This window comes from Oxyura jamaicensis, chromosome 13 (genome assembly GCF_011077185.1).
Source record: "Oxyura jamaicensis isolate SHBP4307 breed ruddy duck chromosome 13, BPBGC_Ojam_1.0, whole genome shotgun sequence".
NCBI classification, from domain to species: Eukaryota; Metazoa; Chordata; class Aves; order Anseriformes; family Anatidae; genus Oxyura; species Oxyura jamaicensis.
In genome coordinates, this window is record NC_048905.1 from 11,029,498 (window position 1) to 11,056,262 (window position 26,765).

At 38.7% G+C, this 26,765-nt stretch overlaps 1 protein-coding gene across 9 annotated transcripts in view; it reads left to right on the forward strand.

The window, feature by feature from the left end:
- Positions 1-26,765, forward strand: part of EBF1 (EBF transcription factor 1) — a 273,556-nt gene that overhangs the window by 206,906 nt on the left and 39,885 nt on the right. For all 9 annotated transcript variants that reach the window (XM_035338929.1, XM_035338930.1, XM_035338927.1 and 6 more), the window contains exon 10: positions 1,058-1,184. In XM_035338929.1, coding sequence (XP_035194820.1) covers positions 1,058-1,184 — 127 coding nt within the window. The remainder of the gene's footprint in view (positions 1-1,057; positions 1,185-26,765) is intronic.

Sequence of the window (26,765 nt, forward strand, 5' to 3'; positions counted from 1 at the left end):
ATGTCACTCTTTCTGTGTACCTCTTTTTCTTGTTCTTGTCTAAGTGAGCATAATGAGTGAGAAGAGGACATTTCAGTGATGGGGAGGTCAATTCTGTAATTACTGAACACATCAGAGATTTGAGTTAATCTGCAATAAATTAGTGAACTCCTAAATGGCTCTAACATTAGTTTCAAGAACTACTTGAAACCAGTATAAACACTACTTAAATTCAGTCCATAATCCTAATAGATACCAGAAAGGGAAGCACTGCCCCACCCCATCCATTTCATCTTGAGTATCAGGATCCCCAGTCCAGTTAGCAAGAAAGTTATGTCTGTTTATTTATTATGTGTGTAAATCTACACATGCAAGTGATTTCTGTCAGTCACTGCAGTGGAGGCAAACTGGAACTGATGGGTAAATGCTTATATTTGGTACATGTATTTTGAGCACTTTGATCAGTTGCAAAGAAAAACCCGGCTTCCTTTAGAAACCAAACTTTGCATTTCTGCAGTAATCAGTTATGCCTCCACAAAATGAATAGGAAAGGGTCTCTAATTAAAACTGCAGCACATGGTGCTTTTGCAGTATACAGATGTCAGCTGGGGACCAGTGTGTTTAAAAGCCCGCCTGGGTTTGCACAGTGCAGTGAATCTCAGCTGAAGGGCTGTGTTCACACACGTAACTGCGTATCATTTATCAATCAGATTTGTTGGACACTGTCACGACCCCAATGTTCACTTGAGCAAACATAGGCATCCTGCTGGTGTAAGCTAAAGTTACCGCATTAAACCAGGGCTGATGCTTGTACTAGGAAGTGAGTGCCTGCCATGTATGAAAACAGAAATAATGTTGTTACGGCTGAGAAAGAGAATGCTTGTAAATATTGTAGTCACTGGCTTTTGTGTGGGTTACATCAAGATTGTATTCAAACATTGACAGGTTAATTACATGTTTCAAAGCTTGTTTACTGTGATCTGAGAGGAAAGTGTTATTAAAGAAGTATTCAGCATCTAATAGTGCTTTTTTTTTTTTTTTTCTGTCTCTCTTTTCCCTTCTCAATGTTTTCCTCTAGCTGATTACTCCTCATGCCATCCGTGTACAGACGCCTCCCCGACATATCCCAGGGGTTGTAGAAGTCACATTGTCCTACAAGTCTAAGCAGTTTTGTAAGGGAACACCTGGAAGATTCATTTACACAGGTAAGGATACTTCAGTGCTAGATATAACATCAAGAAATAGGGCAGGCAATATATCACACTTGCTAGGGCTTCAGCTTTCCTCGTTAAAAGCTGTACCATGTTTTGTTTTTTTGGCTGATCATGTCACTGAATATACCAATATAAGGCTGGATTCTGAAATGGAGGTCTGTGTAGAGATGAATCTGAAAGCATACCCATGTGGGATTTCTGTTCACTTGTTTGTCCTCCCTATAGGACAGCTCTTTACCTGAGGGTTGGGGGTGTAGAGGAAGGAAAGAAGCAGATGCTCCTGTCCCTAAAGGAACTGAGGAAACGTGCAAGCATCAAGAGCCAGACACACCAGTGTAATCACGAACCTACTTTCCCAGAAGCATCTTGCTAAATATCTGCATCTTCTGTTGTAACAGTGACATGGCCCGGCAAGTGTTGAAAGCAGCAGCCTGTTTGCCTTCCCATCTCACTGTAACATACTTGTCTCTGCCTTCCGGGGAGGCCAAGTAGCTTTTGCTTCATTTGATGCTGCAGACATAGTGACTTGCAGTGTTTTGGGGTGGCATCCACACTGAGACCACTGAGTAGAGAGGTCTGGCCTGAAGAGTTCTTAACAAAACCGCTAAGACATTACAGGTACTGTCAATGCTAAACCACTCTGAGTAGTGATAAGGAAATGGGAAATGAACCAAGTAGCAGCCTACCATTTTTAAAATAACGTGTTGTTGATTCCTGGGAAGCTATGCATGCTTCAAGAATTAACGGCTTGGTGTGGGTTTGAACGTGCTTGTTGTTTAACCTATAGTGTAGAGAGGTCTGCTGCTTCAGTAACTGTTTGCCTGAACTGTGCTTCATCACAGTCCAATGCAATGCCTTTCCTCATTCTTGTTTGCCCCTAAAACCTTAAGAATAATATGCAATATAAGTACCTGTGGCTATGGGGAACACTGAATTAACACTGGGCGCATACACTGCTCCTACTGTGAGTGTACAAACATGGACTCCAGGCAGAGGATGGACTTCTGTGCTCCAGCTGGGTAAAGAAGCTGTCATTTGATTTCCATAACACAGAGCAAGTTGAAAAAAGGTGCCGTATAAAGTTTTGTTGTCTTCTTCCAAATACCCTCTCCTTTGGTTGGGATTTTGAATTGGGTTTCTTTAAGCTGGGTCTTAAAGTGTTCACATATCGCTTTTCTCACTAAGCAGAAGGCATTGGTGGAGAGTGTGTGTATTTACTGTAAGCATTATGATTTCAACAATGTGTGGGAAATTCATGTATTGAACAATAATGCACCATATCAAAAAGTTATTTAGGATTTGAATGTGGTGTAACAAAAGAACAAGAAAATGCAAAGGGTCAAACTGCCAGCTGGTGCAAACTGGCAGCGTATACCACATGAAAGTGTCAGCCAGAGCTCTAGACAGTTTGACTGTGAATCCTTTTCCTTCTGGACTTTGTACAATAAGTTGTGCTGTCCTTCTGCTTGTTGTTGAGCCACTGGGGTGGCGGCATCTTGGGCTGGTGAAACAGCAAATATGCTTGCAAAGAAGACAGAGAGGAAAGCTGCCTCCCCTCAACTTTGCAAAGAAATTTATGGGGCAATTTAAATGTAAAAATGACTTGGGCCCATTTTGATTTTCTTTTCAGATCACTATTAAATAGCTTTTCTAGGAAAAAGGTTGAATGTGGAAATAAGTTGTCCCAGTAGGGAAAGTGTTTCCATTTATGCATTTTCAGGTTAGTGTTTAAAACACATTATTTTTCATTCAATAAACAAAAGTTATGAAATACTAAACAACAATGATAAAATCAAAGGTGATCCAGTCCATGGACAATTCTCTTACTTATGCAGCTTTTATGGAGCTATGGTAGATATAGAAATGGTATTGTGACTGAAATTATACTTCACACAATTTGCATTTTTTGCAGTTCTTTCATGGGCAGCCTGAACTTAAATGTGTCCTTTTTTTAAAGGACTGAATGAAAGTAAAATAAAAACAATTAATGCATCCTGACCTTCAGAAGTGCCTTCCAGCCCTTTAAACAAAATGCAGGTTCAGTACATGCCTGCCGATTAGTTTTAGTTAATTGAAAATTATAGGATTGACCCAAGAGGAAAATTTTGTTTGCACTCCAATCACTTTTACAAATTAAGGAAAATTACCACAATTTTGTTTAGCTAAGGTTTCACACTGAGTTCACGAAATTAGCTCAGCCATCCCAACAAAGTCAGCACTTTGTTAGTGAGCACTAGAAAAAAACTAATAGTCTATGGTGTGTACAAACGAAGCATAGAAAAAGCTATGATGCTTTAGAGAACTAGGCCAAGTGTTTTTAATTAGGATTATTGGTTCATTGTAAGTTTTGAAGAACAATCAAACTAGCAGATTAGCTGTTTCTTTTAAAGCTAGAATTTCTTGCCATTCATTTTTCCCATGAGAACTTGTTTTAACTCCCACATAGCACTATTTTTTTCCTTTTTCTTTTTCTTTCTTTCTTTCTTTTTTTTTTTTTTTTTTTTTTAACAAGGCCTGCAGGAAATGGACCAATTGGAAGTTGGGATACAGTAACATTCCCCAGCATCACTCCAGCCGATGGGAGTTTTTCACAATGTTCTTCAGTGAACTCAGTGTTCTGGAACATATTACAAAACCACAGAGGCCAAATGTTTTCTCAGAGGAGTTTGGCCTCTGTTTTTGGCCGAAAACATTTCAGCATCACTTGCTGCTTATTTACCCTGCTATTAGGAACAAGAAAATGGGAAGGGAAAAAAAGGGAAAAGAGAAAAGAGAGGGAAAAAAAGAGAGAGAGAGTGTGTGAGAGAAAGAGAGAGAAAGGGACCTGGGGTTTGTGGGCGGTGCAGGAGTCGATCAAGCGTAGTTTCCTTTCTGGTGAGAATGTCCCTGCTCGTTAATGGTCCCATTTTGTGGTCAGGTCTCATTTAGAAGAAATTATTTTTAATCAGTGTTCAACAAAATATCCCCTCAAGCCACCTGGCTGTAAACTGTTTTTTTCTTACTGTTAAGTACTTAAGTTCTCAGAAGAAAATACCCAGTGACCCATTAATTTTAGCCTTTTTTTCCCCTTTAACTGCAAATAACTTAGTAACATGATCTCTAAGTAGTCCATGTGCCATCTAGGAATCAAGGTCACATATACACAGAGAAATCTTGGCTTTTTCAAGTATTTTTTTGAAAGAAATAAACCAGTGTCAACCCTGTGCTTACAAGGAAGCATAGATTTTTATTTCCCATCTGCAAAGCAAGCTAATAGCATGCACTTACAGAGCAATTATTTCTTAAATTTTCATCTTTGACATTCCTTAGAGAATGTTACTAGAAATACAGAAGTATGAACACATCTATATGTATGTTCACATTGGAATTGTATTGAAAGTTCATGCTGCAGACAGAAGTACACAAACCAGTGAAGCATCATGCTGGTCAGTGTTTTCCTGTGGCACCCTTCATCTGTAAATCTCTTCAGGTACTGAAGAGCACTGAATGAATTTGGCTTCACATCACAACTTATGAATCAGGTATGTGTCAGTAACAGTATTTTAGTAGCAGGGAAACTAAGTGAAACTAAGAAGCCATTATGTATACAAATCCCTTTTGCCAAGATGACTCAGGGCGTATATGGTTGAATTAAATCAGGGATGAGAATTGACACAAATTTGTTAAACCTAGTCAGGCCTTTGAGCTTTTTTTTTTTTTTTTTTCCTATCATTATTTTCTTGTTTGTTTAATTGTTTATTTTATTTAAAAGCACAAATTAAATAAAAAATGCATTATGGACAGCATGATTTTCACAGATGAACTTTACTATGAATGGTGACCATGAGATTTGAGTGCAACTGTATGAGTGTATGTGAAAGGAGCATTATCTCAGCATGTATTGGAAAGGACATGGAATGTCCAAAAAATGCATTATGCTTCAACCACCTGCTTCATGTAAGGTTTTGTGCATTGGTTCCAAAACCAGAGCAGAGGATTACATAGCAGCCAGAAGTTCAAAACTTTGTCACTAAGTTATGAACATGGGATTAATTCAGATTCTTGTCTGTGTACTACCCACAAATACTGACTTATTATTATTATTATTATTATTATTTTCAAAAATCAGTTATGTGCTTGGTTGCCAGTTGGAATTTGGGGACCATTTTGTTTTGTATACTAGTCTTGCAGGGAGGGAGGCTGTGGGCCAAACCATTTCTGTGCTGACAGCGTGTCCAGAGAGACAGGCAAGTCTCCCTGCAGTTCCTTTGGGGTTTCTTATAAACTCTGGGATATGGTATGACTCTAATCAGGGGGATGTAGGGTCAGCATGGTCTCTATCAAACAGGGCTTGCTGTGCAGTGTGACTAACGCAGATGCTGTGCTGATGCTCCAGAACAGAACAGAATAGTTCAGTAGGAAGGGAAGATCATTTAGTCCAACTGTAGTAATTGTGATGAAGGCAGAGTAGGTCAGAGTGGAGCACAGGGAAGGCTGGTCATGTTTGCATTATACTTTTGGACCATTGTGTGTAGAGTGGTGTAGAAATGCTAGCATTGTGAAGGTCAGGGTCTTTGCAGAATTTCTGGGAAACTGCATCTTTCTCTGAAACGTCAGTTTGCTATAAAGAAGAAACAGCCTCGTGGAAAAATCCCTGCTCCATCCTCATTTCACCCTTTACTTACTTCCAAAAACAGTTTCATCTGTGTACAAACAAGAAGAGCCTTGCAGATCACAGATGATTTGAGTGACATTTTCAAGATCCTCAGTTTTAGGTAGCTTCAAGTTTACTTTTGTCTCTTTAAATGATTTAATTTACAGAAGTGTAAGGGTAATTGTTAATGAGAATAATTCCCTTGTTGTTTCTTAAGTCAAATAACTCCAAGAGTAAGAGACTAAAAACTACTCATCACCATTTGAAATTTCAGTCTGTGGCTGTAGAAACAGAGATGTAAGTCTTTTTCACGGCACTGCTCAGAATTGGAACCGCTTATCCCTAAAGTTTCGCCCCTGGTAAACTTCAGCGATCGGTTTGCAAAGAACGATTTCTGCTTTCAAGAGGGCAACAATGACTGTGCAAGGCTGAAAAGATACATAATCAATTAAGCAATCAGGTTTCAGAATGGAGAGTACTGGACTTTGTAGATCCAAAGGAAAAAAAAAAAAGTGATAAGAGACAGACTGGCTGTCAAGAGATTCCTGTAGCCCCTCTGGAGCCTTGCTTGATCCCTCTGGGCTAGAGCTTGACCCTTATACCAGCTAACCTTGGCCATAGCTGTATATCTGCTAGTTCCTGAGAAATGTTAAAACTTAGTGACAGTTATTCTCAACATTGCTATTACACAAGCTCATTAGTTTTACAATGGCCTATTCATGTGTATTTATTATTAAAACATAAACACTGAAATAGCTGATTAGTATAAATGAGGAGAGAAGGACACCATCAACAGAACAATAAAAATAATATAAAATAAAATAAAGACAGCATCTCAGATGCTGTCTTGTGTTTTATCTTGATGTGTTTATAAAATTCTTCACTCTCAAATATATGATGATCATTAATCTGAAAAGAAGTATAGAGCACATCACTTCTCCAGAAGAGTGACCAGCTTTGAGATCCGCTATCTAGCAAATGAATGGCATTTGGTCTTAACAGCAGTTTTGATCTGCCTTTCACTAGTAAATATTTATAGGTGTGGCAGAATGCAAAGTTTCAGATGTCTCAAAGTTAGTCAGCCGCCAAGTGCTACACAAGAACAGAATAAAATCCCTCAGTTCAAATCAATGTATGAATTTTTTTTAAAAAAGAGCTGGTGTCTTGTCTTTCCTCATAGCATCATGCAAGTATAACACAGATAGGAAAACACCAGAGGAATTGGTGCACCCAAACCAGTGGTTTGCTCTTGGGTGTTACCTGCCCTGGAAAAAGGAAGTTTCCTTCAGGAAATCTATTTGAGTTTAAGCTTAAACTTGGCCCTTTCTGAGATCCACTCCATCAACTTAGCTACTCTGCTGAGTCAGAGTTAATACCTTGCCTGTCTGGACTCTCTGGAAATTTTTAGTGCAAATAAGCTAATAAATGGTTGCAACTGTTTTGGAGCAAGCTCTCCTATATGAAATAATATAGGAATCTTTGTTATTTAGTGGTGGGGTTGGATGTCGTTACAAAGGTAGTTGTTTTGGTGTTTGTTAGGACTTGCACAGTAAAGTGTGGACAGTTATCAGCATTGAATATTAGAAATATTATTAGGAAGGGTTGTTGGTTTGGTTTGCAGAAATTCAGGAATGGAAGCTGGGAGGAATTAGAATTGATTGCGGGGAAAAGGGTGTTATCAGACGGTGAGGAGGCGGCAGAGGTAGACTGGAAAATCCTTTTTGTATGCTAATAGGAACACAGAACCCTTATATCTTTAGTATTTCGTAAACACTGGCAGCACCATAACACACTGCAAGAAACAATCACTAAAAGTGTGCAGTGTACCTGTAGGACAGCTGCAAAATGGAAGCAATTACAGCAACCGTCAGAATAAAGCTGGCTGTGAAGGAAACATATTATTTTGCATATTTTATGTATACACTTTCCAAGAAATATGACCTTTATTTTCTAGTTAGAGGGAAGTGCAATCAGAGTCTACAGAGCAAAGGGTAGCTGGATCATTAAAAAGAATATTTTCTCTGATATTAGAAGTCTAAATGGGCACTAGTCCTTATTCACAACCTTGGCTTTTTCTGTCTGCCCTGAGTTAATAAGTGATAAGGCCAAAAGAGAAATAAATCACTGAAGTCCCTGTCCAAAGAAAACATATTGACTACAGCCAAGCAAATAACAGCCCATAACCAACGGTCCCATTCATCATTCATGTAATAGGGATATAAAGTATTCTCTACCTATGAAACCATAGAGTAGGAAAAAGCCTGATAAGCCCCCAATCTAAGCTATGTGATTTGATTATTAAAGGACATGAACTGTTTGTCACATACCTTTAATCTTTAAGATGTGTTGCCATTTCTAAACTATAAATTTGTGGTAAAGGATTAGAAAGCTATTAACGATAAAGGTATAAACTTGACTTTATAAGGATTCCTGCAATTGTCATGCAACTCTGTAGACCCTTGGAACCTTAACCTATTGAATATGATATAACATAGTTATCTGACCTTCAAAGCCAATAAACCATGTTTTGCTTTTCAAGTTCCAGACTTATTCCATGATAAATTAACCCTCTGGGTTCTCAAAAATAAGCCTTGTAAATTCTTTTCTTTATCCCCACACCAAAACCTTTAAATTTTCATGCCTTTGCTTCAAAACTCTCTTATTCCATGCTAAAATAGTTAATCTTTTTTTATTCTCCTTTTAACTTGTGTCAGTTGATAAGATATTATCCCCTCTTTTAAAAAAATGGCCAATAAAACAGAGAGCTGAGATGAATTTCTAAAAAGCCTCAATTGTGTTCTTTTTCTACAGGCGGCTTCACTGTCTTGTTTCTTAATGTATGGATATTCAGATTAAACAAATGTCACAGAAATGGGCAGCTAACAAAAGCAGCAGTGGCTGTTCTAGTTACTTTAATATGTTTTGATCCTGTGTCCTGAAAAGGGGGACAAGGCACTATCTTTTGGTGGACCAAAAAGCCAGGTTGTCGGCTACTCATTGCCAATGAAATGTTTTGCAGACTTAGCTGGGAATTCTGGCAATCTCGTGGGTATATATTTACCTATCTCATCCTTCCTGCGCTTCTCATGGGGTGCAGCAGTTTTTGATTTCTGCCTGGAACCGTGTGCAGGATTTATTGTGTGTTGTTGAGAAACGGCAAAACTGTGGGCCAGGTTGCCAGAGGTGCCTGAGAGCACAGCATTCTGGCTCTGGGGAGGACATCAGAATGTGAATTTAGTGCACGACCACCTGCGGCACACTCTTGCACAGTGCTGCCTGCGAAACAGCCCCCTTTAAACTGTGCTTAATCCTTTGAGGTACTTGTTAGTGGGGGTTCGTTTTGCTTAGGCATTTTCTTACACCGGTGAACGCTGTACAGCTGACTGTGGCAATGTGGTGTGGAACTGTTGTTCCCCAGAGGCAGGAATTGGGCAGCCTTGCTTGCTTTGAGCTTTGTACTAGCATCCCTGCCCAGCCAGTAATGCTTATCTAGCCTGGTTAAATCTTGCTGACAGCAGTGACTGCAGAGTAGATGTGCCCCAATACAGCCCATGTCTACAGATTCTGGCTTTTTTGTTAATATACAGATAAAAGGAAAATCTTGTACTTGCAGCCTTTCATCTCAGTGGATGCAAGACCAATTTATTGCATGGAGTGTGAAGTTCTTTGTACTTTTCTGCTATCTTGCAAGAACTCACACAGGCTCTTCTGCTTAGTTATGAAGATATCAAGTGCATAAGTGATGTGGTCTGCCATGGTGCCTGGATAGATATGCTGAAACAGTTTTGTCCCAGAATGACTAGGCTCAATCCTGACAGCTTCTCAGCCCTGCCAGCAGTACTGCAGAGTTCCCTCCTGGTACAGGTTGTAATGTCCGTTTTTACTTTACTTAAAGTCAGTTTGAATACTTCCGTGTGTAACATTGCAGTCTGCAGTGCAGACCTGCCCTTGTAGGCACTGGTAGCTGGAGAGGCGTTGCATTGCTGTCACCACAGGAGCCAATAGAGAGAGAGAAAAAAAACAACTCGGAAAGGAAGGGAATTGTAACCATGGTGTTTTAAATGATCTGACACATTTGGCAACATTTGATGTTTATTTCATGATAATGGTTGACTAATGTCTTACATAAAATAGAATTTTGTTAAAGATTCAAACTGCACGGAAGTTTCAACAATTTTAACAAGCTTCCCTAGTCACCCAGTTACTGCCCATGCTAAAGAAGAACACGGTGGGGTTAGTACTGTCTTCTCTATTGCACTTTTTTTTCTTCCATCCCTTTCCCCTTCAAAAAAAAATTCAAGTTCCATTGTTTGAAGTCTATGTATAATTATATAACCTTCACTGAAAGTTTTTTTGCTATTGGTCTTCTCTGAGCTCTACAGTTACTATAGAAGTGTAAAACCATTCTGCCAACCAAGCCCATGCAGATCTTTTATTCCACAAGGTAGGACAGAAGTTATTTACTGTCTTACTGCACAAACATGGCAGCATGATCTAAACTGGACTGTGGTTTTGCAGCGCATCAGGTATTCTGCATGAACTTGTTTTGTACTTACTACTAAGTATAAGACAGTTCATAGCAGCTTATACCTCAAGGAAATAAGTGTGAAACATCTGTTCGGTATTGCGTTAAAGAGTGTGGATTTGGACAGTTACCCTAACAGAGCTACAGCATAGTTTTCACTGAGGTATTCGCATGGCCATACTCACTGTTACCTCATTTTTCATTATCTTCTTTGCTTTCCCTCCTCTCCCCTCCCTCCTGAACGTAATTTTTCACCTTTTTCCTGTTGGCATAAATTGTGGTTAACATTTTGCATCGAGCTGTGGACTTGAACTGCTCTTGCGTAGCACCAGGTGTTAGCATTGGTGGTTAACAAGAGGAAACCCCATTCCCAGCAGACAGAGGGTTAATTAAAAAAAGCAGAGAGAAAACCCACAAAACCAACAAATAATGGTGTTTTTTGAGTCCTCGTGGAACAAAATGCCCATGGAAATTAAGATGTTGTAACAGTCGTCTAGCGAAAATACATGTTAGTTAAAACAGAAAGTGGCATCAACCTCTCACTTTTAAATCAGTGACAACTGCAGAGGAAAACCTGTGATGTCTATGAACAATTGTGCAATTTGCTGCTACTTTTTAAGACTGTGACATATTCTGTGGTGATCTTTGTCCCTTTTCAACATGATGAGGTCCTCTTTTATATCATCTGCATAAACAGTTAGAAATCTAGTGAGCTCTAGTGACCCTCCCATGGGAGCTCTGGGCGACAAACCCCTGACTTTCTCAGATACCATCTTAGCACTGGGTGAATTTCCATCAGGAAACTCCTCTCTCTGATGTCAGAGTGTAGATGGGCTCTAAACTAGTGCACAAACATTCACTTGGATTTCTAAAGCTGGGTGAGAAGATTTGGGCCCTCCATGACCCCATGTGCTAGATGCTGTGTGGGAACGTGACTGCTGCCCCAGGTATTATAATCCCATGGCAGTTTCTGAAATACATGTTCTAATTTTCCCCCCTCCCCCCCAATTATATCCCATTCCTCGCTTTCTGTGGGGTGCTTTCTGTAGAGGGCTAAAAATCATCAAATAAAAACATATAATTTTTATGCTCAGGCAGTCCTAGCAGCAAGCTTGTATTTGTAAAAATGAAAGGCAAGTTTTTACTGTTAGAAATAAGCATGAGTACATGTTGAAAGGTCACTTCTGCAAGGGAAATATTTTTTCTGAAAGGTAGATCTCTGACTAGTTTCACCACTCCAAAAAAAAAAAATTCTCCCCAAAGTTCACAGGCGTGTTGTGCACAGCTACTAGAAATAACAGTTACATTGCTTTTCCTAAAAATAAGTCTTCAAGTCGCCCTCATATTGAAAAACAGTAATATTTTCTCTGCCTGTTTTTAATTTTGCTGTACTTTTGGTTCCCTTAAATCTTGCATTGAAATGTGCATGCCATTTATTTAAAAGGAAGAGAGTGAAACATGCCTCGCCTATTTACCTTAGGTTGCATTTTCCCTTGGTAGTTTTGTCAGTTCAGGCTCTGTTATTGATAGAAGGGCTCTAAAGGCCAGTTACAAGTCTGGCAGGTTGGGGACAGAAACAAGAACCTGTACTAAGTATCGTTTGTTCTGGAATGAAAAATTTAGTTCAGATTTCCCAAAAATAAGGCCAGTCTGCACATCGTTTCTTCACCAAAACTGTTCATCCTTGCATTGCTCGCAAGTTCTGTTAAACAGACAAATGAACCTGCTTTAAACTGGGGCCTAAGGGAAAGGATGGAAATTACCTCGTCCCCTCTCCAATTTCCCCCTTCAGACTTTTTTTCCACAGATGTTCCTGCTGATTAGAGCTGGGAAATAGGGATATTTTTGAAGACTGTGAATATTCATTTGGTTTTTGGCAATGATTTTCTTCCAGTTTCCCTGTAGTGTTTTGCTCCCTGTGAATCTTTGAACAAGTGAGTTAGCTGAGGCAGTTCGTATTAAGAAAAACTCAGAGTGTATTATGGAAAGTGAACTTTGAGTATGTCTGGAAAAAAGGGATGTAAAACTTACTGTCGGTTATTAGGAAACAGAAAATATTTATGACTGAAAACCAACAAACACACAGGTGAGGTAATGCCCTCCCTGAACTTAGGCTATAAATGGAAAATTTAAATTGGAATTGTGTAACAATCACCTCTTTAATGCTCTATCTGTAAGGGTAAGGTTAATCAGAAAAACTATTTGACAAATACATCCAACTAGTTCACTGGAGAAAAATGTCTCTGGACAGTTACTGAGAAGTAATGATACTTTATGAATTATTTGCCGCGGTAGAGTACTGATGCCCATGTCCAAAGGAGCTACTGGACCTGCTTTTTGAGATGTCTGAGATCGTATGCGTAATTAGACCATGTAGATATGAGCAGAAATCGACACAATTTATAGCATAAAATCCCAGGGATGTTTTTTCCCTTTAAAAATTTTTAAAGTGTTATAAAACATTGAATGAAGATTACTCTACCTCCCACTGTTCTGTCTTATAATTCTGCAGTAAATGTGAGCGTAGAAATTGCAGCTGTTACACAGGGAACAGCCAGTATCCTGCACTACAGTCCGTGAGTGGCAGGCCAGGCAGACTGCACACTGGAGTTCAACAGAATTCCTCCGACTTCAGTGGGAATCTGCATTATCCTTTTGTATTACAAAATTGCGGTCCTTGGGATCACCCAAAATTATCATTACTTTCTGTGCAGCACCGTAACACTTAGCCTGCATGTTCCATGGACTAATGTACACAATTTTACAATAACTATGTAATTAACTCACTTTGCTACTCCCCTCTCCAGGGAAACTCATGCTTCTATTAATGCTATTAGGAAGGTCCTATGCATAGAACAAAGAAAGTGGTGCAGCAGATGAGTTAACATGATTTGATTTGCAGATGCTTTAAACACTTAGCAGGAGACAGCTACGGAAGCTAATTAAATCACTCTAAGGTGCACAGGATTATCTGCTTTGTAAGAAACAATTTTAGTGAATTATGGTTGCCCTTTAGCTGAGGGAAAGTAAAAAGCATGTTTGTTTGGAATTAAATTTCCCACGCAATGTGCCCATCAGACCTCTCTTTCCCCCCTATTTCTACAATAGTGTACGTTTGTAGCTAATATTTTCTAGGGACGTGAATTTTGATTTTGTAACAGTGGCGCTGCTTCCAACTTTCTTACGTAAAAATTTTCCTACTTAGCTATTGATTAGGATCTGCCTTTAAGCAGTGTCTTGAGTAAAAAATCGTGTTGGTACATTCACTACCTCTCAGATACTGCATCTTATTTAGTGTACCGGAATTCCCAGTTTAAAGTAATCACAAAATTTATGGAGAAACGGATAAAAAAGGTTGTAAAATATCGATTTGGGGAAAATAATAACACAACTCATCTATAATAAGAAGAAAAATGAAGCAATAATTCAGAGGTATTGAACGGCTTGCTGCTGGAAGTATTGATCTGGTCCTTTAGTGTGCAACATCGCACCTAACATTGCAGTGGAAGAACAGCACTGCATTCCCCTCCTCATTATTTCACAGACACTATCGCCTTCTTACACAAGTCCCACAGAACCAGGATTGCCAGCAGGGAAAGAGAGACACCCCCCCAAATAACCACAAACCTATAACATCTTAATCTCACAGTATCCTGCCGTAACAACGTGCAGACATTGTCCTGCCATGTTCCTCTTATCTTACGACAATTCTGTAGCGTGGCTCTTGATCTATTTTCTACATCACATTTATTTCCTATGCTTTGTATAATTGGGACCTCTGCACTGTCTTTTTTGATAGCATGTAATCAGAAATGATGTAATTGAGGAAATATCCACTTTCCTTAAATATTGATTTTCAGGATCTACGTATAAGAGTTCCTAATCATATTGTAGTGCTTGCTTACTGTGGCAATAAGCAAACATTCAAAAAAGGTCAGCAAAGGCCAGTGGAAATTCAGAATAAATGCCCCAACATTTCCACAGCATTAAACTCCATCATGCAACATTGCATTGCTGTTTATCTGCTGATATCTGCAAAGCTATTACACTTGACTGTTTGGCAAAAATATATTAGCAGCAAGAATTTTATAATGAGCACAGATAATATTTACCTATGTAAAATAATAAGAAATTGTGCAAAGCAAAAAAAAATAGTTCACTCCTGGAACGGGGCAACGTTCTAGCACTTCTGAAGACAAATGTGCTTAGGTTTACAAGGTTTTGTCCTTTTTTCCCCCTTAATCCATGAGGAAGTGGAGGAGTGAAACAGACAGTTCTGATCAAGGAATGGGGGGAAGGGAGGCAAAATGAAAGGAGGAAAACAATTTATGGCTGATTTGGAGGCTGAAGAAAATTGCTTTATGTAAGACTGTGCAGTAAGACTGTTGAACCATCGATACCAAAGCGAGCACAGGTTACAGTGGTCATAGCATCTCACCATGCACCATTTGCTTGAAAACAACTTCTTCCTCCACCAGCGTATATTTCCCTGGGCAGGGAGTGCGAGTGCTGAGGAGTGAGCAGTGGCTGCAGCCCTGGGAGGCTTTCAGTCCTTTCATTTGCATGCTTGCAGGTCTACGCTGGCTCAGGAAGAAGAAAACATGCAATTGTTTTTGTAACCTAAATAACATTTCTAGTCTAGAAACCCCGGGGGAAAAATCATTGTCAAGCTGGCAGGTTGTGATGGCATGATGATAAATGACTGAGGTGTGTGTTCTGGCTCTGCGGGGACATGCGGGGTGAAGAAAACCCTCTTCTCTTAAACTCTTTGCATTTGCAGACAGGAAGGGACAATTGCAATCTGAAGACATGCTCTTGCTGAGCACTAGCCTCTGGAAAGAAGTAGGACCACATGTTTCTACCCACTGAAAGAATTATTTTTTTGAGGGTCAAGGTGTTTGCAGTGCAGCATCCATTTAAACCAAGGCAATACTTGTGTGGTTATTTTTTTCTCTCTTTACTGATTACAGCTGTAGGACAGACAAAACTGCGTATTATGGCTAACACAGGAAATGAATATGACATGGGGTGTCAGTAGAGCAGTTATGCAGTTTCGTGGCTGCACGCATATTTTTTTTAGAAAACAGTTTGAGATTTGCACTGTTATTGGCCAATGGAAGTTTTCTAATGAAAAAAATTCCTAGGGATTTGTGTAATAAAGTCTAAAGCTGCATGAAATTCATCACAGTTATTTTCTCAGATTTCTGCAGTAATTCCCTAATAACTTTTATCCCTCTAGATTTCTCAAATTTGGTAAATTGAATTTTTATGGACGGTTGTTTCTTCTTCTTTCTTTTTCTTTTTTTTTTCAAAGTAATATTTTTTTTTCAAGGAAAATTGACTTTTTTGCACATTCTTTCAGAACATTTTTTTTTTTGCTCTAAAATTTGTTAAAAATAGGTCTATTTTGTTTATTTACTACTTCTTTTCAGAAGTTCTGCACACTTTTCAACATCATAAAGAAAACTGATAAAGTCTTTGTACTTGTGTACATCGTTGAGTGATTTTCAGTATTATTATGGTTAAAAGCAATATCAATCAATTATTATCCTTTCAGTTTCAAGAACATGTTAACAAAGAAGCAGCTAAATAACACAGTGAAAGTTGAGGAAACTCTTTAGGTCACTTAAGAGCCCTATTAAATTAGGAATTTAAATGTCAAGCTTTGCAAAATTCCTAGGGATTATACTAAGAATTGCAGTACCCACAGTCCTTACAGTTAGTCTTAACTGTCTGACTTCAAATGTTTTCTGGACTTCCCATCTTGTATTTTAATTTCCACTGACCCATTTCATAGTCTTGCTGACCGATGGGCTTGGTTGGACCTGGGTTGTCTCCCTGTATGTCTTGAGCTCAGCCCGCTTGCTCCTGTGCTGGCAGCACTGGCAGGATTCCCTCTGAATGTCTGCTTTATGCTGCTGTTACCTGCTCCAGGGCATCTCCAGCTCCTCTAAAACCTCTGTTGGACCATTGTTGCTAAAGGAAAGCTGGGTAGCCTTTAATTTGATTTAGGATCCTAATATATGTATTGTAATTATAGGTATGGGTAAAGTAGGTAAAACCACGCACTAATTTGAGTCCTACATACCTCTTGGGCAAAATAAATATTGGCTCTGTCTTCTGTTGGCTTTGATTTTTCCTCTTATTTTCTTAGTTCCATGTAAGTATTTATCCAGGCCTTTTTAATATGGTCTGAATAGGGATGCTTTGCATAGCACTTTGGCAATTGCTGGTACCTTCTGAGAGAGCAAGACAGTTACGTACACAGCATTTTCCTATTAGAAGATTTCCTGTAACACGTGTATGCAGCTTGATTTCTTTTAAGCTCCAGTCTGGTAAAACAGAGGGAAAAATGCTAGAGCAATTGCATTACCTTGTTAAATTGCTCAGAGGATATTTAGATAAAGAATTACGTATTGTTTTTCTTAGTCCTGTTGCCTTTTTTTTCACAGTCATCTTTTCAGCATTTTGTATTTTGTTATTCTGATGATGCTGAAAAACAAAGAAACAAACTTGTCTCTGTAATTTACTTCAAAGACCATACCATCTCTTTCTATTTTCTTGTTAAAAACAAATTGTGTGCAATTTGTCGGAAATTGAAACCACATTTTTCACTTGACCTTCCAAAATAAAAATTTATGAGGAAAAAGGAGTAATAAAGCAGTTACAATCTGGTCATCTATAATTATCTCTGTGGTTGAAGTAGTTCCACATTTGAAGAGAGTGATACCAAAAGTTTATCAAGGCTGTGTCATTACAAAAATTTCACTTCTCTTTTATTATTTCAGGCCACAAGAACTGCTGAAAACAGTATTCTACACTTGAAAATTATATTGGTGAAAAAAAAAAAAAAGGAATTGGGTGATCTATTAAAAAAAATGAAGCTTTTATTATAACTGTGAAACACAGAACAATATTTATCTTCCTACTTATTCATTTTAGAATATCAGTGTTAAAATAAATTTAACAATTTGTGCTCTTTAAGCTAATCTAACAGAATTCATTGTCAAAAAGCTTAATTTTCCTCTAGATCCATTTCTATGTATGTGTTTCACATCATTCTTTTCCTTTTGCTGTTGCATTTCCCTCCACTATATTGCTTGCTCTCTGAGAACAATGGAAATGACAGTCCAGCACCAGAAATCTCAACTGCTCCAGCTCTAGAATGTTAGTGGCACTTGCTTTAGTTTTCTCATTTTGCCTTTTTTGTCTCTGAATTAAAATCAAGCCAAATGATGGATGCCCATTACAATCAATTGTTTCAGACAAGCAACCAAAAGTATTGTAGGATTCATTTACATTTAATCAAATTATACTTTATTTGCAATTCAAGGAAATGAGAACTCTGAAATAAATCAAATATTTCCTCTCCAAGGGCCCCATTCAGCAGAAAATATCTACAGCCTTCCAAACTGGTGCCTCAATGTATGTAGCAAAGCTTCCAGCGGGAGGAGAGCTTGTGCTAACAAACCATTTATTGCAGTGTCTTTTCAACATTTTTCAGAGTTGTGGACATCTAAATATTTTCCAGTGGAAACTCAAACCCTTGAGCAATTAATTGTTCAGTAGACTTAAGCTTGCTGACAATAAACTTGTATCTCTCTTGATTCCCTTTCATGGACCACCAAGAAGCGCTTACAGAATATCTGGGATCTTGAGAGTTTGTACACTGCAGATTGAAGAATACTGATTTCTGTCATAGATTCTGTTATTTTAACATGAAATTAGTGATGGTCTCTAAACGTCATTTTTCTGGGCTGTTACATGTCTCCAAAGATTTCAGATTAAGAGTGTAAATACGCTTAAAATCCTCAAATTCTACTTGAAGGCGCTAATACAATGTTGGGTGGATACTCGTTTGTACTCATTGGCTTAAGGTGTAGTCAGAAGATTTGTTTTTCTTTGGAATAGGAGGAAATCCTTGACTCACAGTTCCTTTCCTATGCAGTTTGCTACTGAAAAATTGTTCCTCGTAGGTGACTCTTTTAACATTGTCCAGCAAGCACAGAGTAACAGAACTTTGAATGTTGTCCCTTGTGATTGTTCACATCGTTAGCCAACTAAAGCCTGAATAACAACAGGATCTCTGTATTGGCTGAAGTTACTACTGACCACCTACCAGGCACTGCAAACTGTAGATCCATAACAGTGAAGTATCTTGTCCTCCAACTGCAGAAATACTTTTTTTTTTTTTTTTTTTTTGCTTTGCTTTTTTTTTTCTCTCAGACTTTCAGTATGATTTTGACTCTGTTACTTAGAGTCAGAACTTTAATTATATTTAGAGTCCTAAAAGTTCATTTGGTGCCTACTGAGAATTTCTAAGTAGGTAGGCATAGGTAACTAAATTTTATGGCTTTATGGCTGTTTGTTCCCCAACTCCAAAATGGAGACCCAATGCAGGACTGCTGTAAATTACAGGGGACATATGATGTCAAATAATCTGGAAAGAGCTCTGATTGTAAGGCAAAAAATATTGCTGAGGGGTTATTTCACTTTTGCTATTGAAAATTACATCAACATCTTGACTGCTATTATCTACACTGGGGTAATGCCCTGAAATTTAGAACCACACAGTCATAATCTGATTGAAATACCAAGGTTTTAATGCTTAAAAAAAAATATCTGACCCAATCATGTAATGTGTTCTTTAATCCAGTGGGATTGAAGAGCCTAACCAATAATAAATAATGTTTTTTATGCTTAGCAGTTATATGTAGTAAAAGTCAAACTTGAATAATTTTTTTAGAATACTTGAAACTGAATTCTGCCATCCAATACTTGCACCAGCCTTTGGTGGGTTGGTGTCCATCATACACTATTAGCTGAAGTAAGATGAAAGTTGCCTATGGAATAGTATGGTATGTCACAGTACAATGAGCTTTAAAACGGAGTTGGATTAGTCCCATCTCTCCCCTTCCAGTCATTTCATTTCTGAATATTTGAATGTTGAAAAACAATTTTTTTTTTTGGTCCAGTTTTGTTCTAGGGGAACAGGAGATGATATATCTGGTTTCCTTTTATATGTGTTTTATTACATGTTTTATTTTATATTTGTGACAAACTAACAAAACAGTAGTTTTTGAAGGGCTCTCTGTCTGTCACACTGCTGGTGTGGACATACTGCAGAAAGGGAACGAAGGGGAATGACAGGTCTGGGTCGTCTTGAATTGAGCAGGAGAATCCTGTGGGAATTTGTTGCCTCTTTTTTTTTTTTTTTTTTTTTTTTTCTTTGCTCATTCACTTTTGTCTTGTGTGACAAAGTTTGGCAGAAAAATGTGACATTATATTTTCCTTTGCTGTTTGGAAGAAAGCATCTACCAGTTTGCAAGTGCACATCGAAGTACAACATTGCTGTGTCTTTCTCAGATTTATCTATCTCAGGCTAGGATGCATCTGCTCCATTGGTAATCTACCACTTCCTACAGTATAGGTCAGAGGAAGGATTGTCGTCTTTCTGAGCCACTGTACACATGCATATGTAGGATATTATTGTGTTATTTTGTGTTATTGGAATTATGTGCTAGGAGATGCAGATAACACATTTTTGGCCACACGACCACTGGTACACAGACACACACCTAAACAACATTTTTCTGTGGCTTCCATTAAGAGAAGACTGTTAGACCTGTTTTAAGTAAAATTAACAACCAAACAAAAAAAACACAAACATGAACACAAATCTTTCATTTTTTAAGACAATCAATTATGCTAGCATATTAGGGTTTAATTTGACACAGTGCATTTTCAGTGTCCATTTTTAATCAATCATCTACACTTAGATTCATTTTGGATTATTACCTTTGCCACCGAACGTGTGTTGTGTGCTCGCTTAGAGACCACACAGGACGTAAAAATCAATAGCAATGAAGTAATAAACTCCACTGGTGGGATTCTCCTTTCTGGAGAGGCATCGAAGGTGTGTTCCATACCCCCAGCTGTCCCCAGGCGTCTGCAAGGATAGGCACTGCCAGCCCGGTGATAGAAGTGCATCAACATCGTCTTTTCAGTGCAAAACCAAAGAGTTTTATTCAGAAGTCCAAGGCATTGAACAGAATGCGTTTTTCACATTTTTGCAATTTCTTCAGTGCATGGAGACAGTTTCTGATAGCCTCAGTGGCTGCTTTGCACTGTAGCAGATTGCATTTTGGGCCAAAAAAAAGGGAGAGCTCCTTTTAAGCATGCAAAGCTGGGAGGCAGCACGGGAGGCCATTCCTTCCTGTCTCTGCCCCTGCATCCTCCTTGGCGAGCTGAGGTGTCCTTACAGCAAGTGGTCAGATACCCAGCTGATGGGCTTGGCATGGTTGTGGTCATGGGGAAGGAAGAGAAACCTTTGCTCGAGTTACATAGCTGCAGCACAAGAGAGCAGCAAGCAGAGATGCCCTGGCCAGTTATGACAGAGCTGGTTTGGAGCAGGAGCAGCAGCATTAGTGCATTGATCTGCACAGACTAATTAACTCTGGCAGCCAGGTGCTTAATACTTTGCTCACTCGGGGCCTTAGTGAGTTTGTCTGTTAAAGCGCATTCTTGCATACTGCTGATGGACCCAGGAATATATTTATATATATTGCTTACTGCCTGGAAAGCTACAAATCAGTTACTGATAAGTATGCCACTTCCAGCAAGATTAATGTTAAATTCCTCCTTTTAGACCAGCAATTTGCAAATTGCTAAATTAGATTTTAACATTGAAATATTCTTTTTCATGTCACACTTGCAGCATCTTTGTTTTTATCACCTGATGGTACTGTTTGTGTCAGTATTGGACTTTAAGGCATATTAATATGATACACATCGGTGGCAATTTTTTATAATGATGACAGTTTTCATGAAATCCACTAGAAACAAATAGTTTCCAAACAATAATGTAATCCATTATTGTGAGGTTTGGGTTTTGTTTTGAATTGCATGGAAGTTATTTATTTATTTATTTTTTTACACAAGAAAATAGGCAATACCATGTCACTCTGAAGGTATTTTATTGATAACTTCAGAGCTGAGATATGATTTTTCCTATAGGCTGCCAATGATGCATAGAAAATAAGACATAAACAGACATAAATGCATGATTTTAAACCTCCATGGTCATTTATGGTTATTAGTGGTATCTTTATATCTTCTACTCTATTTTCTGATCATCTTGCAGTTTTTAACATGTTTATTTTACCTCTGCCTTGTGTTGGGGAAATTATAATATTTCTGTTTTAGGAAAAATGAATCTAACAACACAATATATTTTTTAAAAATCCTATTAAAAGAAAAATGTCTAATTCGGTTAGCCCTATTTCAATGTAAAGAATTCAGCTGTCTCAGAACAGCGTCAGTCACTTGGCAGACAAATGTAGAAGGATGTGGTTACCGCCTTGGAGCAACACCAACCAGCAGAGATATTTTGCTGCGTATCCCAAACTCAGCAGTGACCACCACAGGTCAGTTCACACGTATAAATGGAACATCACAAGTGTTTCATAGCAGCACACTGGGTTTCAGTTGGGTTCCTCACTTGCCCCAGCCTTTCACAATTGTTTGTTTGTTTATGTTGAGCCTTCAGCTTTATAGGCCAACAACTGCACCTGGGATATTTTTTAATTTCCGTTTGCATCTTTGCTGGTGTACCAGGTATATTCTAGATGGTAAATTGTGATGGTAGGGGAGAGGCAGGATGAGAAGGGAGTGAAAGAGGCAATTATTTGTACTTCCTTTTCTCTTATGCCTGTGAGGCTCCAGATTCCATCTCTCTTTAGGCGTGTTTGGAGGCCTCTTAACTAGTATTTGGGGGCAGAACTGCAGAATTTGTTGATTGCTCTGTAATTGACTTGCAAGGTGATCTAGAGCTGACAATTTAGCAAAGGCCTGCTGGCCCCAGAACACTCATTTTGTCATGAGTGTAAGCCCTTGTCGGTGCTTGCTCATCACCTCCAGCACCTCCCCTCCTCTGCTGAATCCCAGATTCCCCTCAAGCGCAGTGGAGGGAGGAGACCTGCCAGCCGTGCTGCTGTGCAAATGGAGCGCTAATGGTTTCCAAATCTGGAGATGGTTAACTGATCTGTGCATTCAATTAAGATGAGTTTCTCAGTTAACAGGCACCCTGGGAAGAAATGAGTTACTTTCATTTCTGGGATTATGAGCACTTAATGAAGAAGACATATCAGAATTCTGCCTGTGTTGCATGAGATAATGCTAAAAATGCAGCACGGATTTTCAACTTCCTTGTCTAGGAAAAAAAAAAAAACAAACAAACACATAAACTTGCCAGGTGAGAGGGAGAAATCAATGCTTGTATGAGTTTTCTTGCAGATAGGCTCACAGGGCTGAATGTAAAGTGGCCTTGCATACAAAGCTGAATTTTACTTTATAGTTGTCTTGAGGTCTATCGCTTTGCTTGTGACTTGCCTATTTAAAATTATAATTCAAAACATAATTTAAATATTATTTACCATATTCATTCTGTCAGTCTTACAATGTGAGCAGAACATCCAGGAAAGATGGATGTATCCAACTATAGGCAGAGGCTTGGCTATCTGATGTGTATATGAAGAATAGAAACTCACCCCCAACCAGTAAAAATCAGCATCGTTTCAGAAGAATTGACAAAACGGTTCTGCTTTACACTAGTAAAGGATCTTGGGCAAAGTGAATTTGAGATGAGTTATGCTGGGCCTGAGTGACTAATAAGCGCATTTAGGAGAATGATAGAATCCTTAGGAGAGCATCCCCATCTCAATAATCATGTAGGAGAAGCAGAGAAAATGTAAATATTTCACACCAGTTTTACACTGACCTTGCTGAAAAATGGAAAGGATGCTTGTGGGGATGCTGCTGTATTTTAGGGGCATCCCTTTGTATTGCAGACTTCCACAAGGTCTGGGAGGTATTGCTGTGTCTCAGCTGTTAGAGCTGAGCTAAGCCAGCAGCTGCTGGTGTCTTGGTGACCAGAGTCCAGGGAAGGCTGGTCTTTCTTCTAAACTGCAGATGGGATTGGGCTGGAGTTCCTCACCCCTGGTTTATTTTGAAATTGAGGAACTGTGTACAAGTGTTATGAAAAGCAGTGAATGATGATACATTATGGGAAAAGGGAAAAGGCAGGAAGGTTTGCTGTCACCTGTGAATATCAACTGTTTGTGCTATTCACTAGCAGGGCACAATCTGTTCACCATACAGTTGAATCTGCTGCCACCACAGCAAATAGCCTGTGTTGAAAGAATCTTTCTACTGAACCTGTCATCCTCACTTGCAGTCTGTGTTATTGATTAAGGAGTTGGGCAGGAGTTTTGGCACCCGTAAATGAGGGAGGAGGTCTGGGGTCCATGAAAAACGGGGTCCTGCTCCTGAGAAAGGCTGCTGGGAGCAATCTGGGAAGCACTCACAAAGATAAGTCTCTTCCAAAGTCTAGAAGGGGGAGGAGGATGGGAAGCCCACTTTTTTGACTTTTGAAAAGATTTCTTCCACACAAAAAAAAAAGTGTACAAAGTACACTTGCCCCTTCTGGTAGGAATAGCTGAATATATTTTGCTTCCAGTGCTGTATTGGTCAGGATTGTTACAGTCGCTTCAGATGGGGGAAAAATAAATTAAAATTGCCATGATGTGTTTGCTCTATCCTGGTCATTCATAGACAGGTCGTGCCATGTTACTCCTTGTTTGTTTACTGACCTCCTCAGCAACTCACCTTGCTTAATTAATCCGTTTCAGTTAAGTTACTCTCACGTATGGATAATTTTACTTTGAACACTACCAAGTGCCCCATGTGATTCAATTAAACAAGTTACGTAGTCTACTGCACTTCTATCACCAATAAATAAATAAAGAAGAAAAAGGTTATTGATATGGCTTGCTGTCATTTACAAATTACCTAGGAAAGCAGTTAAGAGGCATTTAATTTGGTCCTGAGGTATGGCTAGTCGGTGCGTGTAAGGCAAAAGCAATAGTGCATCTTTAAAGAGGCTTGAATAAGGCTTCTTTAACTATTGAGCCTAACTCTGAGATCTCCCCTGCTGTGAGCCATAAGTTGCTTGTAGGCTTGTTCTAGAGAGTAATAAGTATTGTTGTTTAGCAATTGTGTTGTTGAAATTCAGCTCCACTATGTCTGACAGTATTTATCTAAAATACTTTCCCTGGTGCGTGCTCAAGTTCCAGTAAACCGTGTCTTATTGTGCGACCTTTTCATTTTCCAGTGAAAAGGGATCAGCTCGTCAGATAAAAGCTACAAGCCGGAGTACAGGAAAAATGCGTGCTCAGAAAATCCGAGCATGATTGAAAACAAGATGTGTTAAATCAATGCAGTTTATCGCCTGCCTATTCCTGGCAATTGCTGTTCTAAGCTCATTCTGAGCACACACTAGATGATAAAAGTATAGTGTCACAGTGCTCACTGGGGTGTGAGGGCAGGGAAACATGTTTATCAGACAGGCTGGTATGATTTTTTTATTTTTTTTTTTATCCTTGATAACAGTTATTGTCAATTTTTTTGTGAAAAAAGTGTGAACAGTTACAGAAGCAGGTGATAGAATGGCTGCTAAAATCAGAGACTACTGAGAGCTCTCCAATTATGCATTGCTATTTAAATGTTACAAACAACAAACCTAACTGTTTTAATTTAAAACAATTTGCTATATCACTCAGGTTACAGCCAAAATGGTCCTTTTGCTTTCAAGTGAGTAGCCTCATCGCTATTTCATGTAGACAAATCAAAGTTAATGTTTAGCAATGAAGATGTTTGGAAACGATTGTTTTCTCAAGGGATTTAAGCTTAGTTATGAAGAAGGATTAAAGATTTAAATTAAACCTCACAGGAGGTCAGTCTCTTCTGAGAACGCAATGCTCATTACACCTAGGCACAATTCATCTCATTTTTGTGGTTCAGGTCTACCTGTTCTCCATGAAACTGCAGACATTTTGGATGTGATAGCTGGTGTTTTTCCAGTTTTCTCTCGTGAAGATTCTTTTTGCTCTGACAATAATGCATTTGTACATCAGAAGTCTACAATTTTGAGAAACAGCCAAATTATGCTAAGATGGTTTATAACAGGAATGGCTTTGGTGTTCAGGCAGGACACTGTGTTTTTCATTTATGCATTGCATACCCTGATAATCTTTTTTTTGTAATCTGAAAAGAAGATGAGAAATAGCAGGGTTAAAAGAGAAAAAGGGACTATTCAAAAGAAAATACTTCTACATACCAACATGTTACAACAATGGTTTTCAATGCTGTCTACCTTGAAGGAGTTAGTGAAGGATAACAAAAGGAAATGACTTCCTATATGCTACCCCAAATTCTCTCTATGAAAATTTTAAAGGCATCTGTGTGTACATTGTGGAATCTGAGGAGTCCATGCACAGGAAAAATGTTGAAAATAAGCATATTAAAAATGAAAGAAAAGGTTACATGAGGTGACATTTTAGCATTTCCTATGGTACATCTCTGTATCTGTTTCCAAGCCCATAGTTTAAAAATAAATACAGTGTCTATTTTTTAAATGTTTTTAAGTAGACCTAAATATAGACCTTAGAGCCAACCTTAGGCAGCCATTATTTGAAATCTTGGCCTGTATGTGTTTTTGCACTTGTGTGTATGACAGCACATTTATTTAAAAGAAGCAGTAATCCACTGAGATCTAGGCATTTTCAGTAATTTTTTGCTGCGTGTTCACATATTACCAGAATGTGTCTGACGTATGGGAGAATGTTCATGTGTAAATGCTGTTTATTCCCTTTTTATAATGGCTGCTAAAGATGCATCAATTAACCCAGATGACTAGATGAAGTAAACAAGATGCATTAATTTCCTGGCCCTCTGTATTCATATCCCTAGTGAATTCTATGAGCCTGTTCTAGAATTGGTATGTTCAAATTTCAGTGCCTGAAACTGGACTCTGTTTCAGACTCCCTTTGGTCCAAATTTTCCCCATTAGACAAGAGGTCAGTGCAGTTAGAGATAGAAGAAACTGCAAAGCTCTCAAATTGTTTGACTCTTTTTTTTTTTTTTTTTTTTTTTTTTTCCCCTGGCCAGGCTGCAGGTTGCTAAGAGTGAACATTTGGAGTTAATGTATTTTGAGAAACCAACACATGATCCTGCTAGACAAATCAAGTAATTTAATTCCATAACTTTCATAACAAAATTTGGGCTCAAGACATGCATTCCTTGCATCTTCAGCACCCCCACTGCCTGCAGAGACTGGGCTAGGTGGGCAGGGAATGTCTCCTCTGGTTCTTAGTTGCTGGACAAAAATTGTTATCGGGAAGAAAATATCACGCTGTCTATCATGTTTGTAATAACACTGATGAACACACTGGAGCTGCCTCAAAAGCTGGCCTATTGTATTTTTAGTTCAAGTAAAGAGCAGTCACTAGGAAAACTCAAGAGATCTAGGTGTTAGATTTATTATTTGACTTGGCTCTACATTTTTCTTATTGCTTGG